Below are 21,114 nucleotides of genomic sequence, written 5' to 3'. Positions count from 1 at the left end.
CTATATTATAACCTACTCCAAATCCTGTAAGACTATATTTTAAGTTTAGGTGTAGGCTATATTATAACCTACTCCACCCCTGTAAGACTATGTTATAATCTTTACTGTAAAGAGCTGTATTATAACCTACCTGTAAGAGCTATATTATAAACCTACTCCAATCCTGTAAGACTATTATTTTAATTTACTGTAAGAGCTATATTTGTAACCTACTGTAAGGCTATATTATAACCTACTGTAAGACTATATTATAATTACTTACTGTAAGAAGCTATATTATAACCTACTCCACCTGTAAGACTATATTATAATTTACCGTAAGGCTCTATTGTAACCTACTGTAAGAGCTATATTATAACGGTACTGCCCATCCTGTAAGTCTATATTATAATTTACTGTAGGGAGCTATATTGTAACCTACTGTAAGGGCTATGTTATAACCTACCTCCCATCCTGTGTGGACTATATTATAATTTACTGTAAGGCTGTATTATAACCTACTGTAAGAGCTATATTATAACCTACTCCACCCTGTAAGACTATATTATAATTTACTGTAAGAGCTATATTGTAACCTACTGTAGAAGCTTTATGTTATAAACCTACTCCACCCTGTAAGAGACTATATTATAATTTACTGTAAGAGCTTTATTATAACCTACTGTAAGAGCTATATTATAACCTACTCCCACCCTGTGTAGGACTATATTATAATTTACTGTAAGAGCTATTGTATTGTAACCTGCAAAAGAGTTATATTATAACCTACTCCATCCTGTAAGACTATATTATAATATACTGTAAGAGCTGTATTATAACCTACTGTAAGAGCTATATTATAACCTACTCCATCCCTGTAAGACTATATTTAAATTTTACTGTAAAGCTTGGCTATGTAATATACTCCTCATCCTGTAAGACTATATTTATAATTTACTGTAAGGAGCTATATTGTAAATCCTTCTGTAAGAGCTATATTATAAACCTACTCCCACCCTGTCAGGACTCTATTATATAATTTACTGTAAGAGCTGTGTTAAAACCTCTCTGTAAGAGCTATATTATAACCTACTCCACCCTGTAAGACTATGTTATAGATTTACTGTAAGAGCTCTATTGTAACCTACTGTAAAGAGCTATATTATAACCTACTCCACCCTGTAAGACTATATTATAGCATTTACTGTAAGGGCTATATTGTAACACCTACTGTAAGGCTATATTCATAACCTACTCCACCCTGTAAGACTATATTATAATTTACTGTAAGAGCTATATTGTAACCTACTGTAAGAGCTATATTATAACCTACCCCACCCACCAAGACATATTATGGTTTACCATAAGAGCTCTGGTGTAAACCTGCTGTGCTGAGCTATATTATAACCTACCCCACCCCTGTAAGACTATATTATAATTTACTGTAAGAGCTCTATTGTAACCTACTGTAAGAGTTATATTATAACCTACACTCCACCCTGTAAGACTATATTATAATTCACTATAAGAGGCTCTGTTGTAACCTACTGTAAGGGCTATATTATAACCTACTCCACCCTGTAAGACTATATTATAATCTTTGTTGTAAGGAGCTATATTGTAACCTACTGTAAGAGCTATATTATAAACCTACTCCACCCTGTGACTAGACTATATTATAATTTTACTGTAAGAGCTCTATTGTAACCCACTGTAAGAGCTATATTATAACCTACTCCACCCTGTAAGACTATATTATAATTTTCTGTAAGAGCTCTATTGTAACCTACTGTAAGAGCTATATTATAACCTACTCCACCCTGTAAGACTATATTATAATTTACTGTAAGAGCTCTATTGTAAACCTACTGTAAGAGCTTTATTATAATAACCTACTACACCCTGTAAGACTATATTATAATTTACTGTAAGAGGCTCTATTGTAACCTGTGTTGGAGCTATTATAACCTACTCCACCCTGTAAGACTATATTATAATTTACCATAAGGCTCTATTGTGAACTGCTACTGTAGAGAGCTATATTATAACCTTCCCCACCTCCAAAAGACAATATTATAATTTTTACTGTAAGAGCTATATTATAACCTACTCCATCCTGTAAGACTATATTATAATTTACTGTAAGGCTGTATTGTAAACCTACTGTAAGAGCTATATTATAACCTACCCCACCCTGTAAGACTATATTATAATTTACTGTAAGAGCTCTATTGTAACCTACAGTAAGCATAATATTATAACCTTCTCCACCCTGTAAGACAATATTATAATTTACTGTAAGAGCTATGTTGTAAACCTACTGTAAGAGCTATATTATAACCTACTCCACCCTGTAAGACTATATTATAATTTACTGTAAGAGCTCTATTGTAACCTACTGTAAGAGCTATATTATAAACCTACTCCACCCTGTAAGACTATATTATAATTTTACTGTAAGAGCTCTATTGTAACCTACTGTAAGAGTTATATTATAACCTACTCCACCCTGTAAGACTATATTATAATTTACTGTAAGAGCTCTATTGTAACCTACTGTAAGAGCTATATTATAACCTACTACACCTTGTAAGACTATATTATAATTTTACTGTAAGAGCTCTATTGTAACATACTGTAAGAGCTATATTATAACCTACCCACCCTGTAAGACTATATTATAATTTACCATAAGGGCTCCATTGTAACCTACTGTAAGAGCTATATTATAACCTTCCCCACCCTGTAAGACTATTTGGTTATAATTTACTGTAAGGCTATATTATAACCTACTCCATCCTGTAAGACTATATTATAATTTACTGTAAGAGCTGTATTGTAACCTACTGTAAGAGCTATATTATAACCTACTCCATCCCTGTAAGACTATATTATAATTTACTGTAAGAGCTGTATTGTAACCTACTGTAAAAGCTATATTATAACCTACTCCACCCTGTAAGACTATATTATAATTTACTGTAAGAGCTGTATTGTAAACCTGTAAGAGCTATATTATAACCTACTCCATCCCTGTAAGACTATATTATAATTTACTGTAAGAGCTCTATTATAACCCACTGTAAGAGCTATATTATAACCTACTCCACCCTGTAAGACTATATTATAATTTACTGTAAGAGCTATATTGTAACCTACTGTAAGAGTTATATTATAACCTACTCCATCCTGTAAGACTATATTATAATTTACTGTAAGAGCTCTATTGTAACCTACTGTAAGAGCTATATTATAACCTACTCCACCCTGTAAGACTATATATTATAATTTACTGTAAGAGCTATTGTAACCTACTGTAAGCTATATTATAACCTACTCCATCCTGTAAGACTATATTATAATTTACTGTAAGAGCTCTATTATAACCTACTGTAAGACTATATTATAACCTACCCACCCTGTAAGACTATATTATAATTTACTGTAAGAGCTATATTGTAACCTACTGTAAGAGTTATATTATAACCTACTCCATCCTGTAAGACTATATTATAATTTACTGTAAGAGCTCTGGTTGTAACCTACTGTAAGAGCTATATTATAACCTACTCCATCCTGTAAGGACTATATTTTAATTTACTGTAAGAGCTATATTATAACCTACTCCATCCTAATAAGACTATATTATAATTTACTGTAAGAGCTATATTGTAACCTACTGTAAGAGCTATATTATAACCTACCCACCCTGTAAGACTATATTATAATTTACTGTAAGAGCTGTATTATAACCTACTGTAAGAGCTATATTATAACCTACTCCATCCTGTAAGACTATATTATAATTTACTGTAAGAGCTATATTGTAACCTACTGTAAGAGCTATATTATAACCTACTGTTAAAACTATATTATAATTTACTGTAAAAGCTATATTATAACCTACTCCACCCTGTAAGACTATATTATAATTTACTGTAAGAGCTCTATTATAACCTACTGTAAGAGCTATATTATAACGTACTCCATCCTGTAAGTCTATATTATAATTTACTGTAAGAGCTATATTGTAACCTACTGTAAGAGCTATATTATAACCTACTCCATCCTGTAAGACTATATTATAATTTACTGTAAGAGCTGTATTGTAACCTACTGTAAGAGCTATATTATAACCTACTCCATCCTGTAAGACTATATTATAATTTACTGTAAGAGCTATATTGTAACCTACTGTAAAAGCTATATTATAACCTACTCCACCCTGTAAGACTATATTATAATTTACTGTAAGAGCTCTATTATAACCTACTGTAAGAGCTATATTATAACCTACTCCACCCTGTAAGACTATATTATAATTTACTGTAAGAGCTATATTGTAACCTACTGTAAGAGTTATATTATAACCTACTCCATCCTGTAAGACTATATTATAATATACTGTAAGAGCTGTATTATAACCTACTGTAAGAGCTATATTATAACCTACTCCATCCTGTAAGACTATATTTTAATTTACTGTAAGAGCTATATTATAACCTACTCCATCCCTGTAAGACTATATTTTAATTTACTGTAAGAGCTATATTGTAACCTACTGTAAGAGCTTTATATTATAACCTACTCCACCCTGTAAGACTATATTATAATTTACTGTAAGAGCTGTATTATAACCTACTGTAAGAGCTATATTATAACCTACTCCATCCTGTAAGACTATATTTTAATTTACTGTAAGAGCTATATTGTAACCTACTGTAAGAGCTATATTATAACCTACTGTAAGACTATATTATAATTTACTGTAAAAGCTATATTATAACCTACTCCACCCTGTAAGACTATATTATAATTTACTGTAAGAGCTCTATTATAACCTACTGTAAGAGCTATATTATAACCTACCCATCCTGTAAGACTATATTATAATTTACTGTAAGAGCTCTATTATAACCTACTGTAAGAGCTATATTATAACCTACTCCACCCTGTAAGACTATATTATAATTTACTGTGAGAGCTATATTGTAACCTACTGTAAGAGCTATATTATAACCTACTCCATCCTGTAAGACTATATTTTAATTTACTGTAAGAGCTATATTATAACCTACTCCATCCTGTAAGACTATATTTTAATTTACTGTAAGAGCTATATTGTAACCTACTGTAAGAGCTATATTATAACCTACTCCACCCTGTAAGACTATATTATAATTTACTGTGAGAGCTATATTGTAACCTACTGTAAGAGTTATATTATAACCTACTCCATCCTGTAAGACTATATTATAATATACTGTAAGAGCTGTATTATAACCTACTGTAAGAGCTATATTATAACCTACTCCATCCTGTAAGACTATATTTTAATTTACTGTAAGAGCTATATTATAACCTACCCATCCTGTAAGACTATATTTTAATTTACTGTAAGAGCTATATTGTAACCTACTGTAAGAGCTATATTATAACCTACTCCACCCTGTAAGACTATATTATAATTTACTGTAAGAGCTGTATTATAACCTACTGTAAGAGCTATATTATAACCTACTCCATCCTGTAAGACTATATTTTAATTCTACTGTAAGAGCTATATTGTAAACCTACTGTAAGGCTATATTATAACCTACTGTTAAACTATATTATAATTTACTGTAAAAGCTATATTATAACCTACTCCACCCTGTAAGACTATATTATAATTTACTGTAAGAGCTCTATTATAACCTACTGTAAGAGCTATATTATAACCTACTCCATCCTGTAAGACTATATTATAATTTACTGTAAGAGCTATATTGTAACCTACTGTAAGAGCTATATTATAACCTACTCCATCCTGTAAGACTATATTATAATTTACTGTAAGAGCTGTATTATAACCTACTGTAAGAGCTATATTATAACCTACCCATCCTGTAAGACTATATTATAATTTACTGTAAGAGCTATATTGTAACCTACTGTAAAAGCTATATTATAACCTACTCCACCCTGTAAGACTATATTATAATTTACTGTAAGAGCTCTATTATAACCTACTGTAAGAGCTATATTATAACCTACTCCACCCTGTAAGACTATATTATAATTTACTGTAAGAGCTATATTGTAACCTACTGTAAGAGTTATATTATAACCTACTCCATCCTGTAAGACTATATTATATTATACTGTAAGAGCTGTATTATAACCTACTGTAAGAGCTATATTATAACCTACTCCATCCTGTAAGACTATATTTTAATTTACTGTAAGAGCTATATTATAACCTACTCCATCCTGTAAGACTATATTTTAATTTACTGTAAGAGCTATATTGTAACCTACTGTAAGAGCTATATTATAACCTACTCCACCCTGTAAGACTATATTATAATTTACTGTAAGAGCTGTATTATAACCTACTGTAAGAGCTATATTATAACCTACTCCATCCTGTAAGACTATATTTTAATTTACTGTAAGAGCTATATTGTAACCTACTGTAAGAGCTATATTATAACCTACTGTTAGACTATATTATAATTTACTGTAAAAGCTATATTATAACCTACTCCACCCTGTAAGACTATATTATAATTTACTGTAAGAGCTCTATTATAACCTACTGTAAGAGCTATATTATAACGTACCCATCCTGTAAGACTATATTATAATTTTACTGTAAGAGCTCTATTATAACCTACTGTAAGAGCTATATTATAACCTACTCCACCCTGTAAGACTATATTATAATTTACTGTGAGAGCTATATTGTAACCTACTGTAAGAGTTATATTATAACCTACTCCATCCTGTAAGACTATATTATAATATACTGTAAGAGCTGTATTATAACCTACTGTAAGAGCTATATTATAACCTACTCCATCCTGTAAGACTATATTTTAATTTACTGTAAGAGCTATATTATAACCTACTCCATCCTGTAAGACTATATTATAATTTACTGTAAGAGCTGTATTATAACCTACTGTAAGAGCTATATTATAACCTACTCCATCCTGTAAGACTATATTATAATTTACTGTAAGAGCTATATTGTAACCTACTGTAAAAGCTATATTATAACCTACTCCACCCTGTAAGACTATATTATAATTTACTGTAAGAGCTCTATTATAACCTACTGTAAGAGCTATATTATAACCTACTCCACCCTGTAAGACTATATTATAATTTACTGTAAGAGCTATATTGTAACCTACTGTAAGAGTTATATTATAACCTACTCCATCCTGTAAGACTATATTATAATATACTGTAAGAGCTGTATTATAACCTACTGTAAGAGCTATATTATAACCTACTCCATCCTGTAAGACTATATTTTAATTTACTGTAAGAGCTATATTATAACCTACTCCATCCTGTAAGACTATATTTTAATTTACTGTAAGAGCTATATTGTAACCTACTGTAAGAGCTATATTATAACCTACTCCACCCTGTAAGACTATATTATAATTTACTGTAAGAGCTGTATTATAACCTACTGTAAGAGCTATATTATAACCTACTCCATCCTGTAAGACTATATTTTAATTTACTGTAAGAGCTATATTGTAACCTACTGTAAGAGCTATATTATAACCTACTGTTAGACTATATTATAATTTACTGTAAAAGCTATATTATAACCTACTCCACCCTGTAAGACTATATTATAATTTACTGTAAGAGCTCTATTATAACCTACTGTAAGAGCTATATTATAACGTACTCCATCCTGTAAGACTATATTATAATTTACTGTAAGAGCTCTATTATAACCTACTGTAAGAGCTATATTATAACCTACTCCACCCTGTAAGACTATATTATAATTTACTGTGAGAGCTATATTGTAACCTACTGTAAGAGTTATATTATAACCTACTCCATCCTGTAAGACTATATTATAATATACTGTAAGAGCTGTATTATAACCTACTGTAAGAGCTATATTATAACCTACTCCATCCTGTAAGACTATATTTTAATTTACTGTAAGAGCTATATTATAACCTACTCCATCCTGTAAGACTATATTATAATATACTGTAAGAGCTGTATTATAACCTACTGTAAGAGCTATATTATAACCTACTCCATCCTGTAAGACTATATTTTAATTTACTGTAAGAGCTATATTATAACCTACTCCATCCTGTAAGACTATATTTTAATTTACTGTAAGAGCTATATTGTAACCTACTGTAAGAGCTATATTATAACCTACTCCACCCTGTAAGACTATATTATAATTTACTGTAAGAGCTGTATTATAACCTACTGTAAGAGCTATATTATAACCTACTCCATCCTGTAAGACTATATTTTAATTTACTGTAAGAGCTATATTGTAACCTACTGTAAGAGCTATATTATAACCTACTGTTAAACTATATTATAATTTACTGTAAAAAGCTATATTATAACCTACTCCACCCTGTAAGACTATATTATAATTTACTGTAAGAGCTCTATTATAACCTACTGTAAGAGCTATATTATAACGTACTCCATCCTGTAAGTCTATATTATAATTTACTGTAAGAGCTATATTGTAACCTACTGTAAGAGCTATATTATAACCTACTCCATCCTGTAAGACTATATTATAATTTACTGTAAGAGCTGTATTATAACCTACTGTAAGAGCTATATTATAACCTACTCCATCCTGTAAGACTATATTATAATTTACTGTAAGAGCTATATTGTAACCTACTGTAAAAGCTATATTATAACCTACTCCACCCTGTAAGACTATATTATAATTTACTGTAAGAGCTCTATTATAACCTACTGTAAGAGCTATATTATAACCTACTCCACCCTGTAAGACTATATTATAATTTACTGTAAGAGCTATATTGTAACCTACTGTAAGAGTTATATTATAACCTACTCCATCCTGTAAGACTATATTATAATATACTGTAAGAGCTGTATTATAACCTACTGTAAGAGCTATATTATAACCTACTCCATCCTGTAAGACTATATTTTAATTTACTGTAAGAGCTATATTATAACCTACTCCATCCTGTAAGACTATATTTTAATTTACTGTAAGAGCTATATTGTAACCTACTGTAAGAGCTATATTATAACCTACTCCACCCTGTAAGACTATATTATAATTTACTGTAAGAGCTGTATTATAACCTACTGTAAGAGCTATATTATAACCTACTCCATCCTGTAAGACTATATTTTAATTTACTGTAAGAGCTATATTGTAACCTACTGTAAGAGCTATATTATAACCTACTGTTAGACTATATTATAATTTACTGTAAAAAGCTATATTATAACCTACTCCACCCCTGTAAGACTATATTATAATTTACTGTAAGAGCTCTATTATAACCTACTGTAAGAGCTATATTATAACGTACTCCATCCTGTAAGACTATATTATAATTTACTGTAAGAGCTCTATTATAACCTACTGTAAGAGCTATATTATAACCTACTCCACCCTGTAAGACTATATTATAATTTACTGTGAGAGCTATATTGTAACCTACTGTAAGAGTTATATTATAACCTACTCCATCCTGTAAGACTATATTATAATATACTGTAAGAGCTGTATTATAACCTACTGTAAGAGCTATATTATAACCTACTCCATCCTGTAAGACTATATTTTAATTTACTGTAAGAGCTATATTATAACCTACCCATCCTGTAAGACTATATTTTAATTTACTGTAAGAGCTATATTGTAACCTACTGTAAGAGCTATATTATAACCTACTCCACCCTGTAAGACTATATTATAATTTACTGTAAGAGCTGTATTATAACCTACTGTAAGAGCTATATTATAACCTACTCCATCCTGTAAGACTATATTTTAATTTACTGTAAGAGCTATATTGTAACCTACTGTAAGAGCTATATTATAACCTACTGTTAAACTATATTATAATTTACTGTAAAAGCTATATTATAACCTACTCCACCCTGTAAGACTATATTATAATTTACTGTAAGAGCTCTATTATAACCTACTGTAAGAGCTATATTATAACGTACTCCATCCTGTAAGTCTATATTATAATTTACTGTAAGAGCTATATTGTAACCTACTGTAAGAGCTATATTATAACCTACTCCATCCTGTAAGACTATATTATAACCTACTCCATCCTGTAAGACTATATTATAATTTACTGCAAGAGCTGTATTATAACCTACTGTAAGAGCTATATTATAACCTACTCCATCCTGTAAGACTATATTATAATTTACTGTAAGAGCTATATTGTAACCTACTGTAAAAGCTATATTATAACCTACTCCACCCTGTAAGACTATATTATAATTTACTGTAAGAGCTCTATTATAACCTACTGTAAGAGCTATATTATAACCTACTCCACCCTGTAAGACTATATTATAATTTACTGTAAGAGCTATATTGTAACCTACTGTAAGAGTTATATTATAACCTACTCCATCCTGTAAGACTATATTATAATATACTGTAAGAGCTGTATTATAACCTACTGTAAGAGCTATATTATAACCTACTCCATCCTGTAAGACTATATTTTAATTTACTGTAAGAGCTATATTATAACCTACTCCATCCTGTAAGACTATATTTTAATTTACTGTAAGAGCTATATTGTAACCTACTGTAAGAGCTATATTATAACCTACTCCACCCTGTAAGACTATATTATAATTTACTGTAAGAGCTGTATTATAACCTACTGTAAGAGCTATATTATAACCTACTCCATCCTGTAAGACTATATTTTAATTTACTGTAAGAGCTATATTGTAACCTACTGTAAGAGCTATATTATAACCTACTGTTAGACTATATTATAATTTACTGTAAAAGCTATATTATAACCTACTCCACCCTGTAAGACTATATTATAATTTACTGTAAGAGCTCTATTATAACCTACTGTAAGAGCTATATTATAACGTACTCCATCCTGTAAGTCTATATTATAATTTACTGTAAGAGCTATATTGTAACCTACTGTAAGAGCTATATTATAACCTACTCCATCCTATAAGACTATATTATAATTTACTGTAAGAGCTATATTGTAACCTACTGTAAGAGCTATATTATAACTTACTCCACCCTGTAAGACTATATTATAATTTACTGTAAGAGCTATATTGTAACCTACTGTAAGAGTTATATTATAGCCTACTCTATCCTGTAAGACTATATTATAATATACTGTAAGAGCTGTATTATAACCTACTGTAAGAGCTATATTATAAACTACTCCATCCTGTAAGACTATATTTTAATTTACTGTAAGAGCTATATTATAACCTACTCCATCCTGTAAGACTATATTTTAATTTACTGTAAGAGCTATATTGTAACCTACTGTAAGAGCTATATTATAACCTACTCCACCCTGTAAGACTATATTATAATTTACTGTAAGAGCTGTATTATAACCTACTGTAAGAGCTATATTATAACCTACTCCATCCTGTAAGACTATATTTTAATTTACTGTAAGAGCTATATTGTAACCTACTGTAAGAGCTATATTATAACCTACTGTTAGACTATATTATAATTTACTGTAAAAGCTATATTATAACCTACTCCACCCTGTAAGACTATATTATAATTTACTGTAAGAGCTGTATTATAACCTACTGTAAGAGCTATATTATAACCTACTCCATCCTGTAAGACTATATTATAATTTACTGTAAGAGCTATATTGTAACCTACTGTAAAAGCTATATTATAACCTACTCCACCCTGTAAGACTATATTATAATTTACTGTAGGAGCTCTATTATAACCTACTGTAAGAGCTATATTATAACCTACTCCACCCTGTAAGACTATATTATAATTTACTGTAAGAGCTATATTGTAACCTACTGTAAGAGTTATATTATAACCTACTCCATCCTGTAAGACTATATTATAATATACTGTAAGAGCTGTATTATAACCTACTGTAAGAGCTATATTATAACCTACTCCATCCTGTAAGACTATATTTTAATTTACTGTAAGAGCTATATTATAACCTACTCCATCCTGTAAGACTATATTTTAATTTACTGTAAGAGCTATATTGTAACCTACTGTAAGAGCTATATTATAACCTACTCCACCCTGTAAGACTATATTATAATTTACTGTAAGAGCTGTATTATAACCTACTGTAAGAGCTATATTATAACCTACTCCATCCTGTAAGACTATATTTTAATTTACTGTAAGAGCTATATTGTAACCTACTGTAAGAGCTATATTATAACCTACTGTTAGACTATATTATAATTTACTGTAAAAGCTATATTATAACCTACTCCACCCTGTAAGACTATATTATAATTTACTGTAAGAGCTGTATTATAACCTACTGTAAGAGCTATATTATAACCTACTCCATCCTGTAAGACTATATTATAATTTACTGTAAGAGCTATATTATAACCTACTCCATCCTGTAAGACTATATTATAATTTACTGTAAGAGCTATATTATAACCTACTCCATCCTGTAAGACTATATTATAATTTACCGTAAGAGCTCTATTGTAACCTACAGTAAGCGTAATATTATAACCTACTCCATCCTGTAAGACTATATTATAATTTACCGTAAGAGCTCTATTGTAACCTACAGTAAGCGTAATATTATAACCTACTCCACCCTGTAAGACTATATTATAATTTACTGTAAGAGCTCTATTGTAACCTACTGTAAGAGCTATATTATAACCTACTCCACCCTGTAAGACTATATTATAATTTACTGTAAGAGCTGTATTGTAACCTTATGTAAGAGCTATATTATAACCTACTCCATCCTGTAAGACTATATTATAATTTATTGTAAGAGCTGTATTGTAACCTAGTGTAAGAGCTATATTATAACCTACTCCATCCTGTAAGACTATATTATAATTTACTGTAAGAGCTGTATTGTAACCTACTGTAAGAGCTAAATTATAACCTACTCCATCCTGTAAGACTATATTATAATTTATTGTAAGAGCTGTATTGTAACCTAGTGTAAGAGCTATATTATAACCTACTCCATCCTGTAAGACTATATTATAATTTACTATAAGAGCTGTATTGTAACCTACTGTAAGAGCTATATTATAACCTACTCCATCCTGTAAGACTATATTATAATTTACTGTAAGAGCTATATTGTAACCTATAGTAAGAGTTATATTTTCACCTACTCCACCCTGTAAGACTATATTATAACCTACTCCACTAATGTTAGAACCATATTATAACCTATATTATTACGTGACATAGCGAGTGACTTCTAATATTTAAACTTTATAGAATTAGCGATGAAACGTGGTTAAACTTTCAGTAGTAACATTAGGTTTAAGAGAAATCCAAAACTTCACTGAGCAGAATATATTTATTTATTTACATCTTTCGTTTAGGGAAACACGAGGGCTGTCGTCACGTAGCTACTTCCTTATCTTGAACAGATCTGAACAGCCCCATTTCTTATTCTTGGGTTTCTACTGCCCGATGGAGTCGTGGGATTTTACTGCCACTCCTATAACTCGTGGTCGTAACGGCTTTGATAGATTTTCCCTGCAATGAATCGCGAATCGTGGGCTCTTAGATTCACAACCCGGACACGCTAACCAGTGGGCTACGCTCCACATCAGTTAGAATGTTGCATAAACTCTTTTGTTCACGACGATACGTTTGGACTTGTTCAAAAAAGTACAGAACAAACTGTCTACCAGCTGACGTTCGAGTCTTCCTCTGCTGTTATAGTGGTGATTGACAGACGCAAGATGTAAGACAGATAACTTTATTATATCACTCAGTTATACGATTAAAAAGAGAGAGAAAGAGAAAACATTAGAAAAATAGAATAGTTAGAACGAATAAGTAAAGTTAAGGTGGAGACTATAATTAAACACTTGTGTTTTATGTTTGTAAATTAGACAACACTTACTCTGGAGAGTTATATTGACACCATTCAAACCGATGTGTACACCAAGTTCTGCATTTATCTTGTCCTTAGAAAACGTTCTGTGAAGACTAGAGACCGTGGCTTGAGCAACATGCCAGTCACTGCCGTGGTTCGAAACTGTAAATAAATTAGACTCGATAACATGACAAAACGATACACAACACAAGAACATAATCGGTATTGTGACAACACACAGAAATATACCATAAGAACATGACCGACGATCAGTTACGTTACATCACAATAAATACATATATTAATGTCCTGTCTAAGAGATCAAAGGTCGCCTGTCTGATTCATGCCCACTGAAGATATTGAACCTCGAATATTAATGTAATGAGCCCTGAAACTGACAGCTGAGACACAAAGGAGCAAACTACAGGCTATATAATGATTGTACTGTACTGGTTCAGCAGTAAGTAGCCCCACTATTAACCAGAATTTCGCTCGTAACCCCAACAGTATCTCACGAGATAACTACCAGTTTAAGACACTTAGGTTAGTCTTAATTGCATTTACTAATCTAACAACCCTAAACATTATTAAGGTTACCATAGCGTCCATAAGGCCTAATAAACTAACTATAAATAATTACTCTGTGTAAGAATACCACTAGTTTTCTCATAAAATATACCAATACATGAAACGTGACCATGCTCTCATGTAGGCTTCATGTGTTATGTGTTTGTAGTCAAACAAAACACGTAATACGCATGTGTTTAACTTATAGAAAAGTCACATCGTAATATCTGTTGTGTCCACCAAGAGGATTTGTTTGTTTTTTTTTAATTTCGTGCAAAGATACACGAGGGCTGTTTGCGCTAGCCTTACCTAATTTAGCAGTGTAAGACTAGTCATCACCACCCACCGCCAACTCCTGGGCTACTCTTTTACAACGAATAGTGGAATTGACCGAAACATTATAACGTCCTCACGGCTGAAAGGGCGCTCATGTTTGGTACGACGGGGATTCGAACCCGCGACCCTCAGATTACGAGTCGAACGCCTTAACCCACCTGGCCATGCTGGGCCCATGAGAAAACGCACATGTGCCTGCCAATAATCGAACCTGGTACCTTCCCCATTGTTAGGTGGATGTGATAACCACTACACCACAAACACATGTCCACCGAGAGCCACCAAAACTCTGATTCCAACATATTACTTTCGCAGGCTTACCGCTGCCCTAACATGGAACAGCTCGAAATGAATACCCGTGCTCTTCTCACAACGAGTATCGAAACCAGATTTTAAGTGACTTAACTCCCCCGCTAATTTACCGCTGTATCCTTTGGGGGGGGGGACTTTTAAACACTCATGTAATCATAATAGCGCATAAACAAAAAGCCAAATTAAATAAAGTTTCAAAAAGGCAGTAATCTGTGGACAGTATGAAACACGTACCTAGAATATCTTATCATACAAATAACAGTAATCTGTGCACAGTATGAAACACGTACCTAGAATATCTTATCATACAAATAACAGTTATCTGTGCACAGTATGAAACACGTGGAACAAGAAGACATTTTTTTAAAAGCCATAAAACCGTAAAAAACTACCCTGGTGAACACACACGGACAGAACGTGCCGAAATATACATATATATGACAAATAATGTTTAAGCACGTGAACGCATTGGTGAAAAACTTCGTGTGTGCTGATACGTCAAACGAATCATAAATTGCAACGAAGATAAAAAATTCCGTCTGTTCTTGTTTTTTCTTTATTGTAAGTGATGTGAATCATACATAACTGTTGTGAGGGACCACCACCACCATTTGACTATACTTATATTTTATCATTATATATTTATTAAGACAACGTAATTACAGATATTGACTAGTAAAGTAACCACTTCATGTATAGTTCCTTGCGCAGCCTTGCCTACACAATCCTGCAATTAAAAACAATTATGTGGCAAGTGTTACAATTCTTGTTTATTTTATATGTGAAGTTAATTTTGTTGAGTAGTTAGAAAACCAGGTATTTCTTGAAATTTGAAACTGCTTTCATTATAAGAATTCATCGTGTCGAAACTTAAGGAGACAGAAGACTGACGAAATGAATAAAAGGTGTGTGTGTGTGTGTACAGACTGTGAGGAAACTGGTATGTAACACTGTAATGGAGTTGACCTATAAAGCAATGATTCATCTCGCGTGGTAAAACATGGAGAATGTGTTGTTTTCACTCCTCTTCGTCAAAATGTATGCTTGAAGAAATAAGGTGAGAGTTATTATCTCTATTCTGGCGTAAAACAGACAAACGTACCAATCCGTCTGTCTGTCTCTTACTGCAAAATGGGGATAATAATAAATGAGGATTATTTTGAGATATGTTGTTTGTTAAATTTATCACCAAGTTACACGAGGGCTATTTGCGCTATCTGTCTTTAATATTGAAGGGTTAGCTACAGAGAAGGGAGCTATTCAGCACCACCCACTTTTCGCTCTATCATTACATTGGTCAGACAAAATTATAGTATTTGACTGTCAGTCTTATAAAGCATCCACGGCCAAAAAACAGAACGTAGTTTTTTTATGTGTGATAAAAGGTGGCGAACAACGAATTTACAGACTTAGGCACTAACAACAGATAGTATTATATTGTATTTTTTGTGATTGGGGGAAACTGTGTATGTCTGGTTTTTCCGTTTCCTTATATTAATATGCGAAATTTTCAAGCTGTTATTTGTGCAAAAATTTGCAGTTTTCACACATTGTTCAAGAAAGTCGTTAGGTTATTTTCGCTCTAGCTACTTACTGTTCTGTATCACTCAACTAGAGTAACACGTTTTGACTTTCTGTGGGAAAGATGATTGCAAGATCATGTGTAACGTGTGAAGTTAGAGTTGTCTTTTCCACTACTATTGAGGTTAAAACTTTTATTATGTTTCACTGGGACTGGCCATCATGTGGCTATCACTAGCTTCCCTGAGTAAGTGTGAGTGAAGTAAATCACATAAGGTTTATTCAGCCTAGAACAGGTTCATAAGAACGACAGTTTAGTGCTATATCTTAATTGAGTCAACTAGAAACCCTGATCCTGTTTATATAGTAGTTATATAGCAGGTTATATGTGTGTATGTGTATAGTAGTTATATATGTGTGTATATATTTATACATGTATATTTAGTTGTTATATATGTATATATAAATGTATGTGTGTAATTCAAGTTGTTATCTGTGATTTCCTATTCTAGACTCAAGATATAAACAAGATTCAAACGGTGATATTAAGTATATTATTAAGTCGGGTGCCCCTCATACGTGGTACCAAAAAGAGTTTTCCGTTTTGACTGTGCACGTGACTAACTAACGGTTACCTGCGACTTCCAGCAGTATCGTGGTACCAGTCATTTCACACGCACGTGACGTGAGAAACACACCCGATACGATAAAAACACGTCCCCGCTTACTGCGCTAAAACACGTGTTTAATCCCAGGAAGTGTGTCCGTTGCACAAGAGTTGTTAGTGATTTAACATTACCTGATTATTTGTTGTTGGGGGGGAAAGCTGACTTTGCCTCATGAAAAATCCTTCCAACGTTTTATATTTTTTGTTATATGTAAATCGTTAAAACAAGTACACTTTGAACTAAGTTTCAATACAAACAAAAATGTTGACAAGTTTAAGATTGGTTCCTTTAACATAAGTTAACCCTGAGGCGGGAAGAAAGAAGGATTTCGTATGTACTTCTGATTTCCCCAGGTTATAAACACACACAAAACCATATATATTAAACTATCACAACGACATCACCAACAAAATGGCTCAAAACACTAATGCCCTATATTCTCTGTCTGATCATTATTTCTTTCGCGTTTACGTCAAGTCGTTCTTTCTTGGAAGCCAGTCTGGAGAAGATACGTATGTTATGTACTCGAGTCACATACGAACCGAGCACTTACGTTACGACAATGATTTACGTGTGCCTGTTTAGAGTTAATCATTAAACTACATAATGGGCTCTCTACGCTCTGCCCACCACGAGTATCGAAACCGTTTTTGTTTTTTTTAAATTTTGTATGTCCACAGACGTGCCGCTGTAAACTTCATCAAACATTGTGAGCACAACCAGTCGAGGAATATAAATTGGTTCTACTGATACGCTAAAGTATGGAAACAAAACTGGTAATGATTAATGTGGATCTCTCACATTTCTATTACTGGTTTGTAGACGCAAAGCTACACTGTGCTGTGCTATCACCGCTGCGCCCATAACGGGTATCGAAACCCGATTTCTAGCGTTATAATCGCTCGTAATGAGAATAAATTAGCCAAGGGTTGTATTTTCGTCACAGTTAAGTTTATTTAATTAAACGTGGTAATTAACTGACGCGCTTACGAGCAAGCGAACATTGTCAGTTAGTAGGTGGCCTTGTCTAATAGGTGGCATATTTTTACCCGAGGACTTTGTGTGTGTGTACCACTTTAGTAATACTTGTATAAGTATTGTCCAATGAAAGGATTACCTAGGTTTTAGGCTAAGGTTGCGTACCCAGTGGAGAAAAGTAGGTGTTAATATATAAAGGACGGACTACATTTGAAAGAGAAGGGGACTGACTTGTAGAGCCACACTAGAGGGTCTGGGGTCCTTCCCTCCTTCAAAAAAAAAGTTTGTAATTTTTATTAGAAGTGGCGCGTTTTTATTGTATTCGAGGATTTTTTTGTTGTTAAATATTAAGTATCATTTTATGCGTTTAGGGTTTTAACTCATGGCGTGAGACGTCTTCCCCTCCCCAGGACGCGCGTGAAGTTCGTTATATTTGTCACTGACTTTGTTATGGGCTCGTGATATTCGTGAAACAGTGCGAAAGATACATCATGAAAATATTTTAACGTGATGAACCCAAACAATGGTCATACATAACAAAATCAGCTTTAGATGTCACTTTTTATACCAGTTTCTCGTGAGCTGAGTAAAACCAGTATAGTTAAGGGTGAGTCTTCTTTCTACAAGACACATAAACACACAGTAAACCTCTTCCTTTACACAAGTAATGTACATTAAAGTCGAGCATTCATTACAATATAATTTCACATATCTTGAATATTGTGGCACTCCTTCGGCCCCTCCAGGCTAACGTCATACAATCCTATAACAAAATGGTGGACAACAAAACACCACGTCGAACGTTGTAAATAATTACAACATTCTATCTATTCATTAAAACTTTTCACTCAAAACTAGCAAGGCGATCATTTAGAAGCAATGGTTATCACAGTATCCCACAAAACAATCATTTAGAAGTAATGGTTATCACAGTATCCCGCAAAACAATCATTTAGAAGTAATGGTTATCACAGTATCCCGCAAAACAATCATTTAGAAGTAATGGTTATCACAGTATCCCACAAAACAATCATTTAGAAGTAATGGTTATCACAGTATCCCGCAAAACAATCATTTAGAAGTAATGGTTATCACAGTATCCCGCAAAACAAACATTTAGAAGTAATGGTTATCACAGTATCCCACAAAACAATCATTTAGAAGTAATGGTTATCACAGTATCCCGCAAAACAATCATTTAGAAGTAATGGTTATCACAGTATCCCACAAAACAATCATTTAGAAGTAATGGTTATCACAGTATCCCGCAAAACAATTTAGAAGTAATGGTTATCACAGTATCCCGCAAAACAAACATTTAGAAGTAATGGTTATCACAGTATCCCACAAAACAATCATTTAGAAGTAATGTTTATCACAGTATCCCACAAAAGAATAATTTAGAAGTAATGGTTATCACAGTATCCCACAAAAGAATCATTTAGAAGTAATGGTTATCACAGTATCCCACAAAAGAATCATTTAGAAGTAATGGTTATCACAGTATCCCACAAAAGAATCATTTAGAAGTAATGGTTATCACAGTATCCCACAAAAGAATCATTTAGAAGTAATGGTTATCACAGTATCCCACAAAACAATCATTTAGAAGTAATGGTTATCACAGTATCCCACAAAAGAATCATTTAGAAGTAATGTTTATCACAGTATCCCACAAAAGAATAATTTAGAAGTAATGGTTATCACAGTATCCCACAAAACAATCATTTAGAAGTAATGGTTATCACAGCATCCCACAAAACAATCATTTAGAAGTAATGGTTATCACAGTATCCCACAAAACAATCATTTAGAAGTAATGGTTATCACAGTATCCCACAAAACAATCATTTAGAAGTAATGGTTTTCACAGTATCCCGCAAAACAATCATTTAGAAGTAATGGTTATCACAGTATCCCACAAAACAATCATTTAGAAGTAATGGTTTTCACAGTATCCCACAAAACAATCATTTAGAAGTAATGGTTATCACAGTATCCCACAAAAGAATCATTTAGAAGTAATGGTTATCACAGTATCCCGCAAAACAATAATTTAGAAGTAATGGTTATCACAGTATCCCGCAAAACAATCATTTAGAAGTAATGGTTATCACAGTATCCCGCAAAACAAACATTTAGAAGTAATGGTAATCACAGTATCCCACAAAACAATCATTTAGAAGTAATGTTTATCACAGTATCCCACAAAAGAATAATTTAGAAGTAATGGTTATCACAGTATCCCACAAAAGAATCATTTAGAAGTAATGGTTATCACAGTATCCCACAAAAGAATCATTTAGAAGTAATGGTTATCACAGTATACCACAAAAGAATCATTTAGAAGTAATGGTTATCACAGTATCCCACAAAAGAATCATTTAGAAGTAATGGTTATCACAGTATCCCACAAAACAATCATTTAGAAGTAATGGTTATCACAGTATCCCGCAAAAGAATCATTTAGAAGTAATGGTTATCACAGTATCCCCCAAAAGAAAAAATACTCCTTTCTACTATTTGTTTCAAGATTTTAATATCTAAAATAAATATAACTGAAAATAACCGTGTAGAATAAAATATAGTACTTACTGACGATAACAAATATAAAAATTAAATTAACAGTGTAGAATAAAATATAGTACTTACTGACGATAACAACTATAAAAATTAAATTAACAGTGTAGAATAAAATATAGTACTTACTGACGATAACAAATATAAAAATTAAACTAACCGTGTAGAATAAAATATAGTACTTACTGACGATAACAAATATAAAAATTAAATTAACAGTGTAGAATAAAATATAGTACTTACTTACGATAACAACTATAAAAATTAAATTAACAGTG

The 21,114-nt window shown here is 32.1% G+C and overlaps 1 protein-coding gene across 1 annotated transcript in view; it reads right to left on the bottom strand.

Annotated features, from left to right (window-relative positions):
* LOC143235764 (dual oxidase maturation factor 1-like) overlaps positions 1–21,114 on the bottom strand; it is a 33,033-nt gene that overhangs the window by 1,431 nt on the left and 10,488 nt on the right. The window contains exon 4 of the mRNA XM_076473968.1: positions 13,902–14,036. Within this exon, the coding sequence (XP_076330083.1) occupies positions 13,902–14,036 (135 nt within the window). The remainder of the gene's footprint in view (positions 1–13,901; positions 14,037–21,114) is intronic.

Source organism: Tachypleus tridentatus, chromosome 12 (genome assembly GCF_004210375.1).
Source record: "Tachypleus tridentatus isolate NWPU-2018 chromosome 12, ASM421037v1, whole genome shotgun sequence".
Taxonomy (NCBI): Eukaryota; Metazoa; Arthropoda; class Merostomata; order Xiphosura; family Limulidae; genus Tachypleus; species Tachypleus tridentatus.
This window is presented reverse-complemented; position numbering and strand designations above follow the sequence as displayed.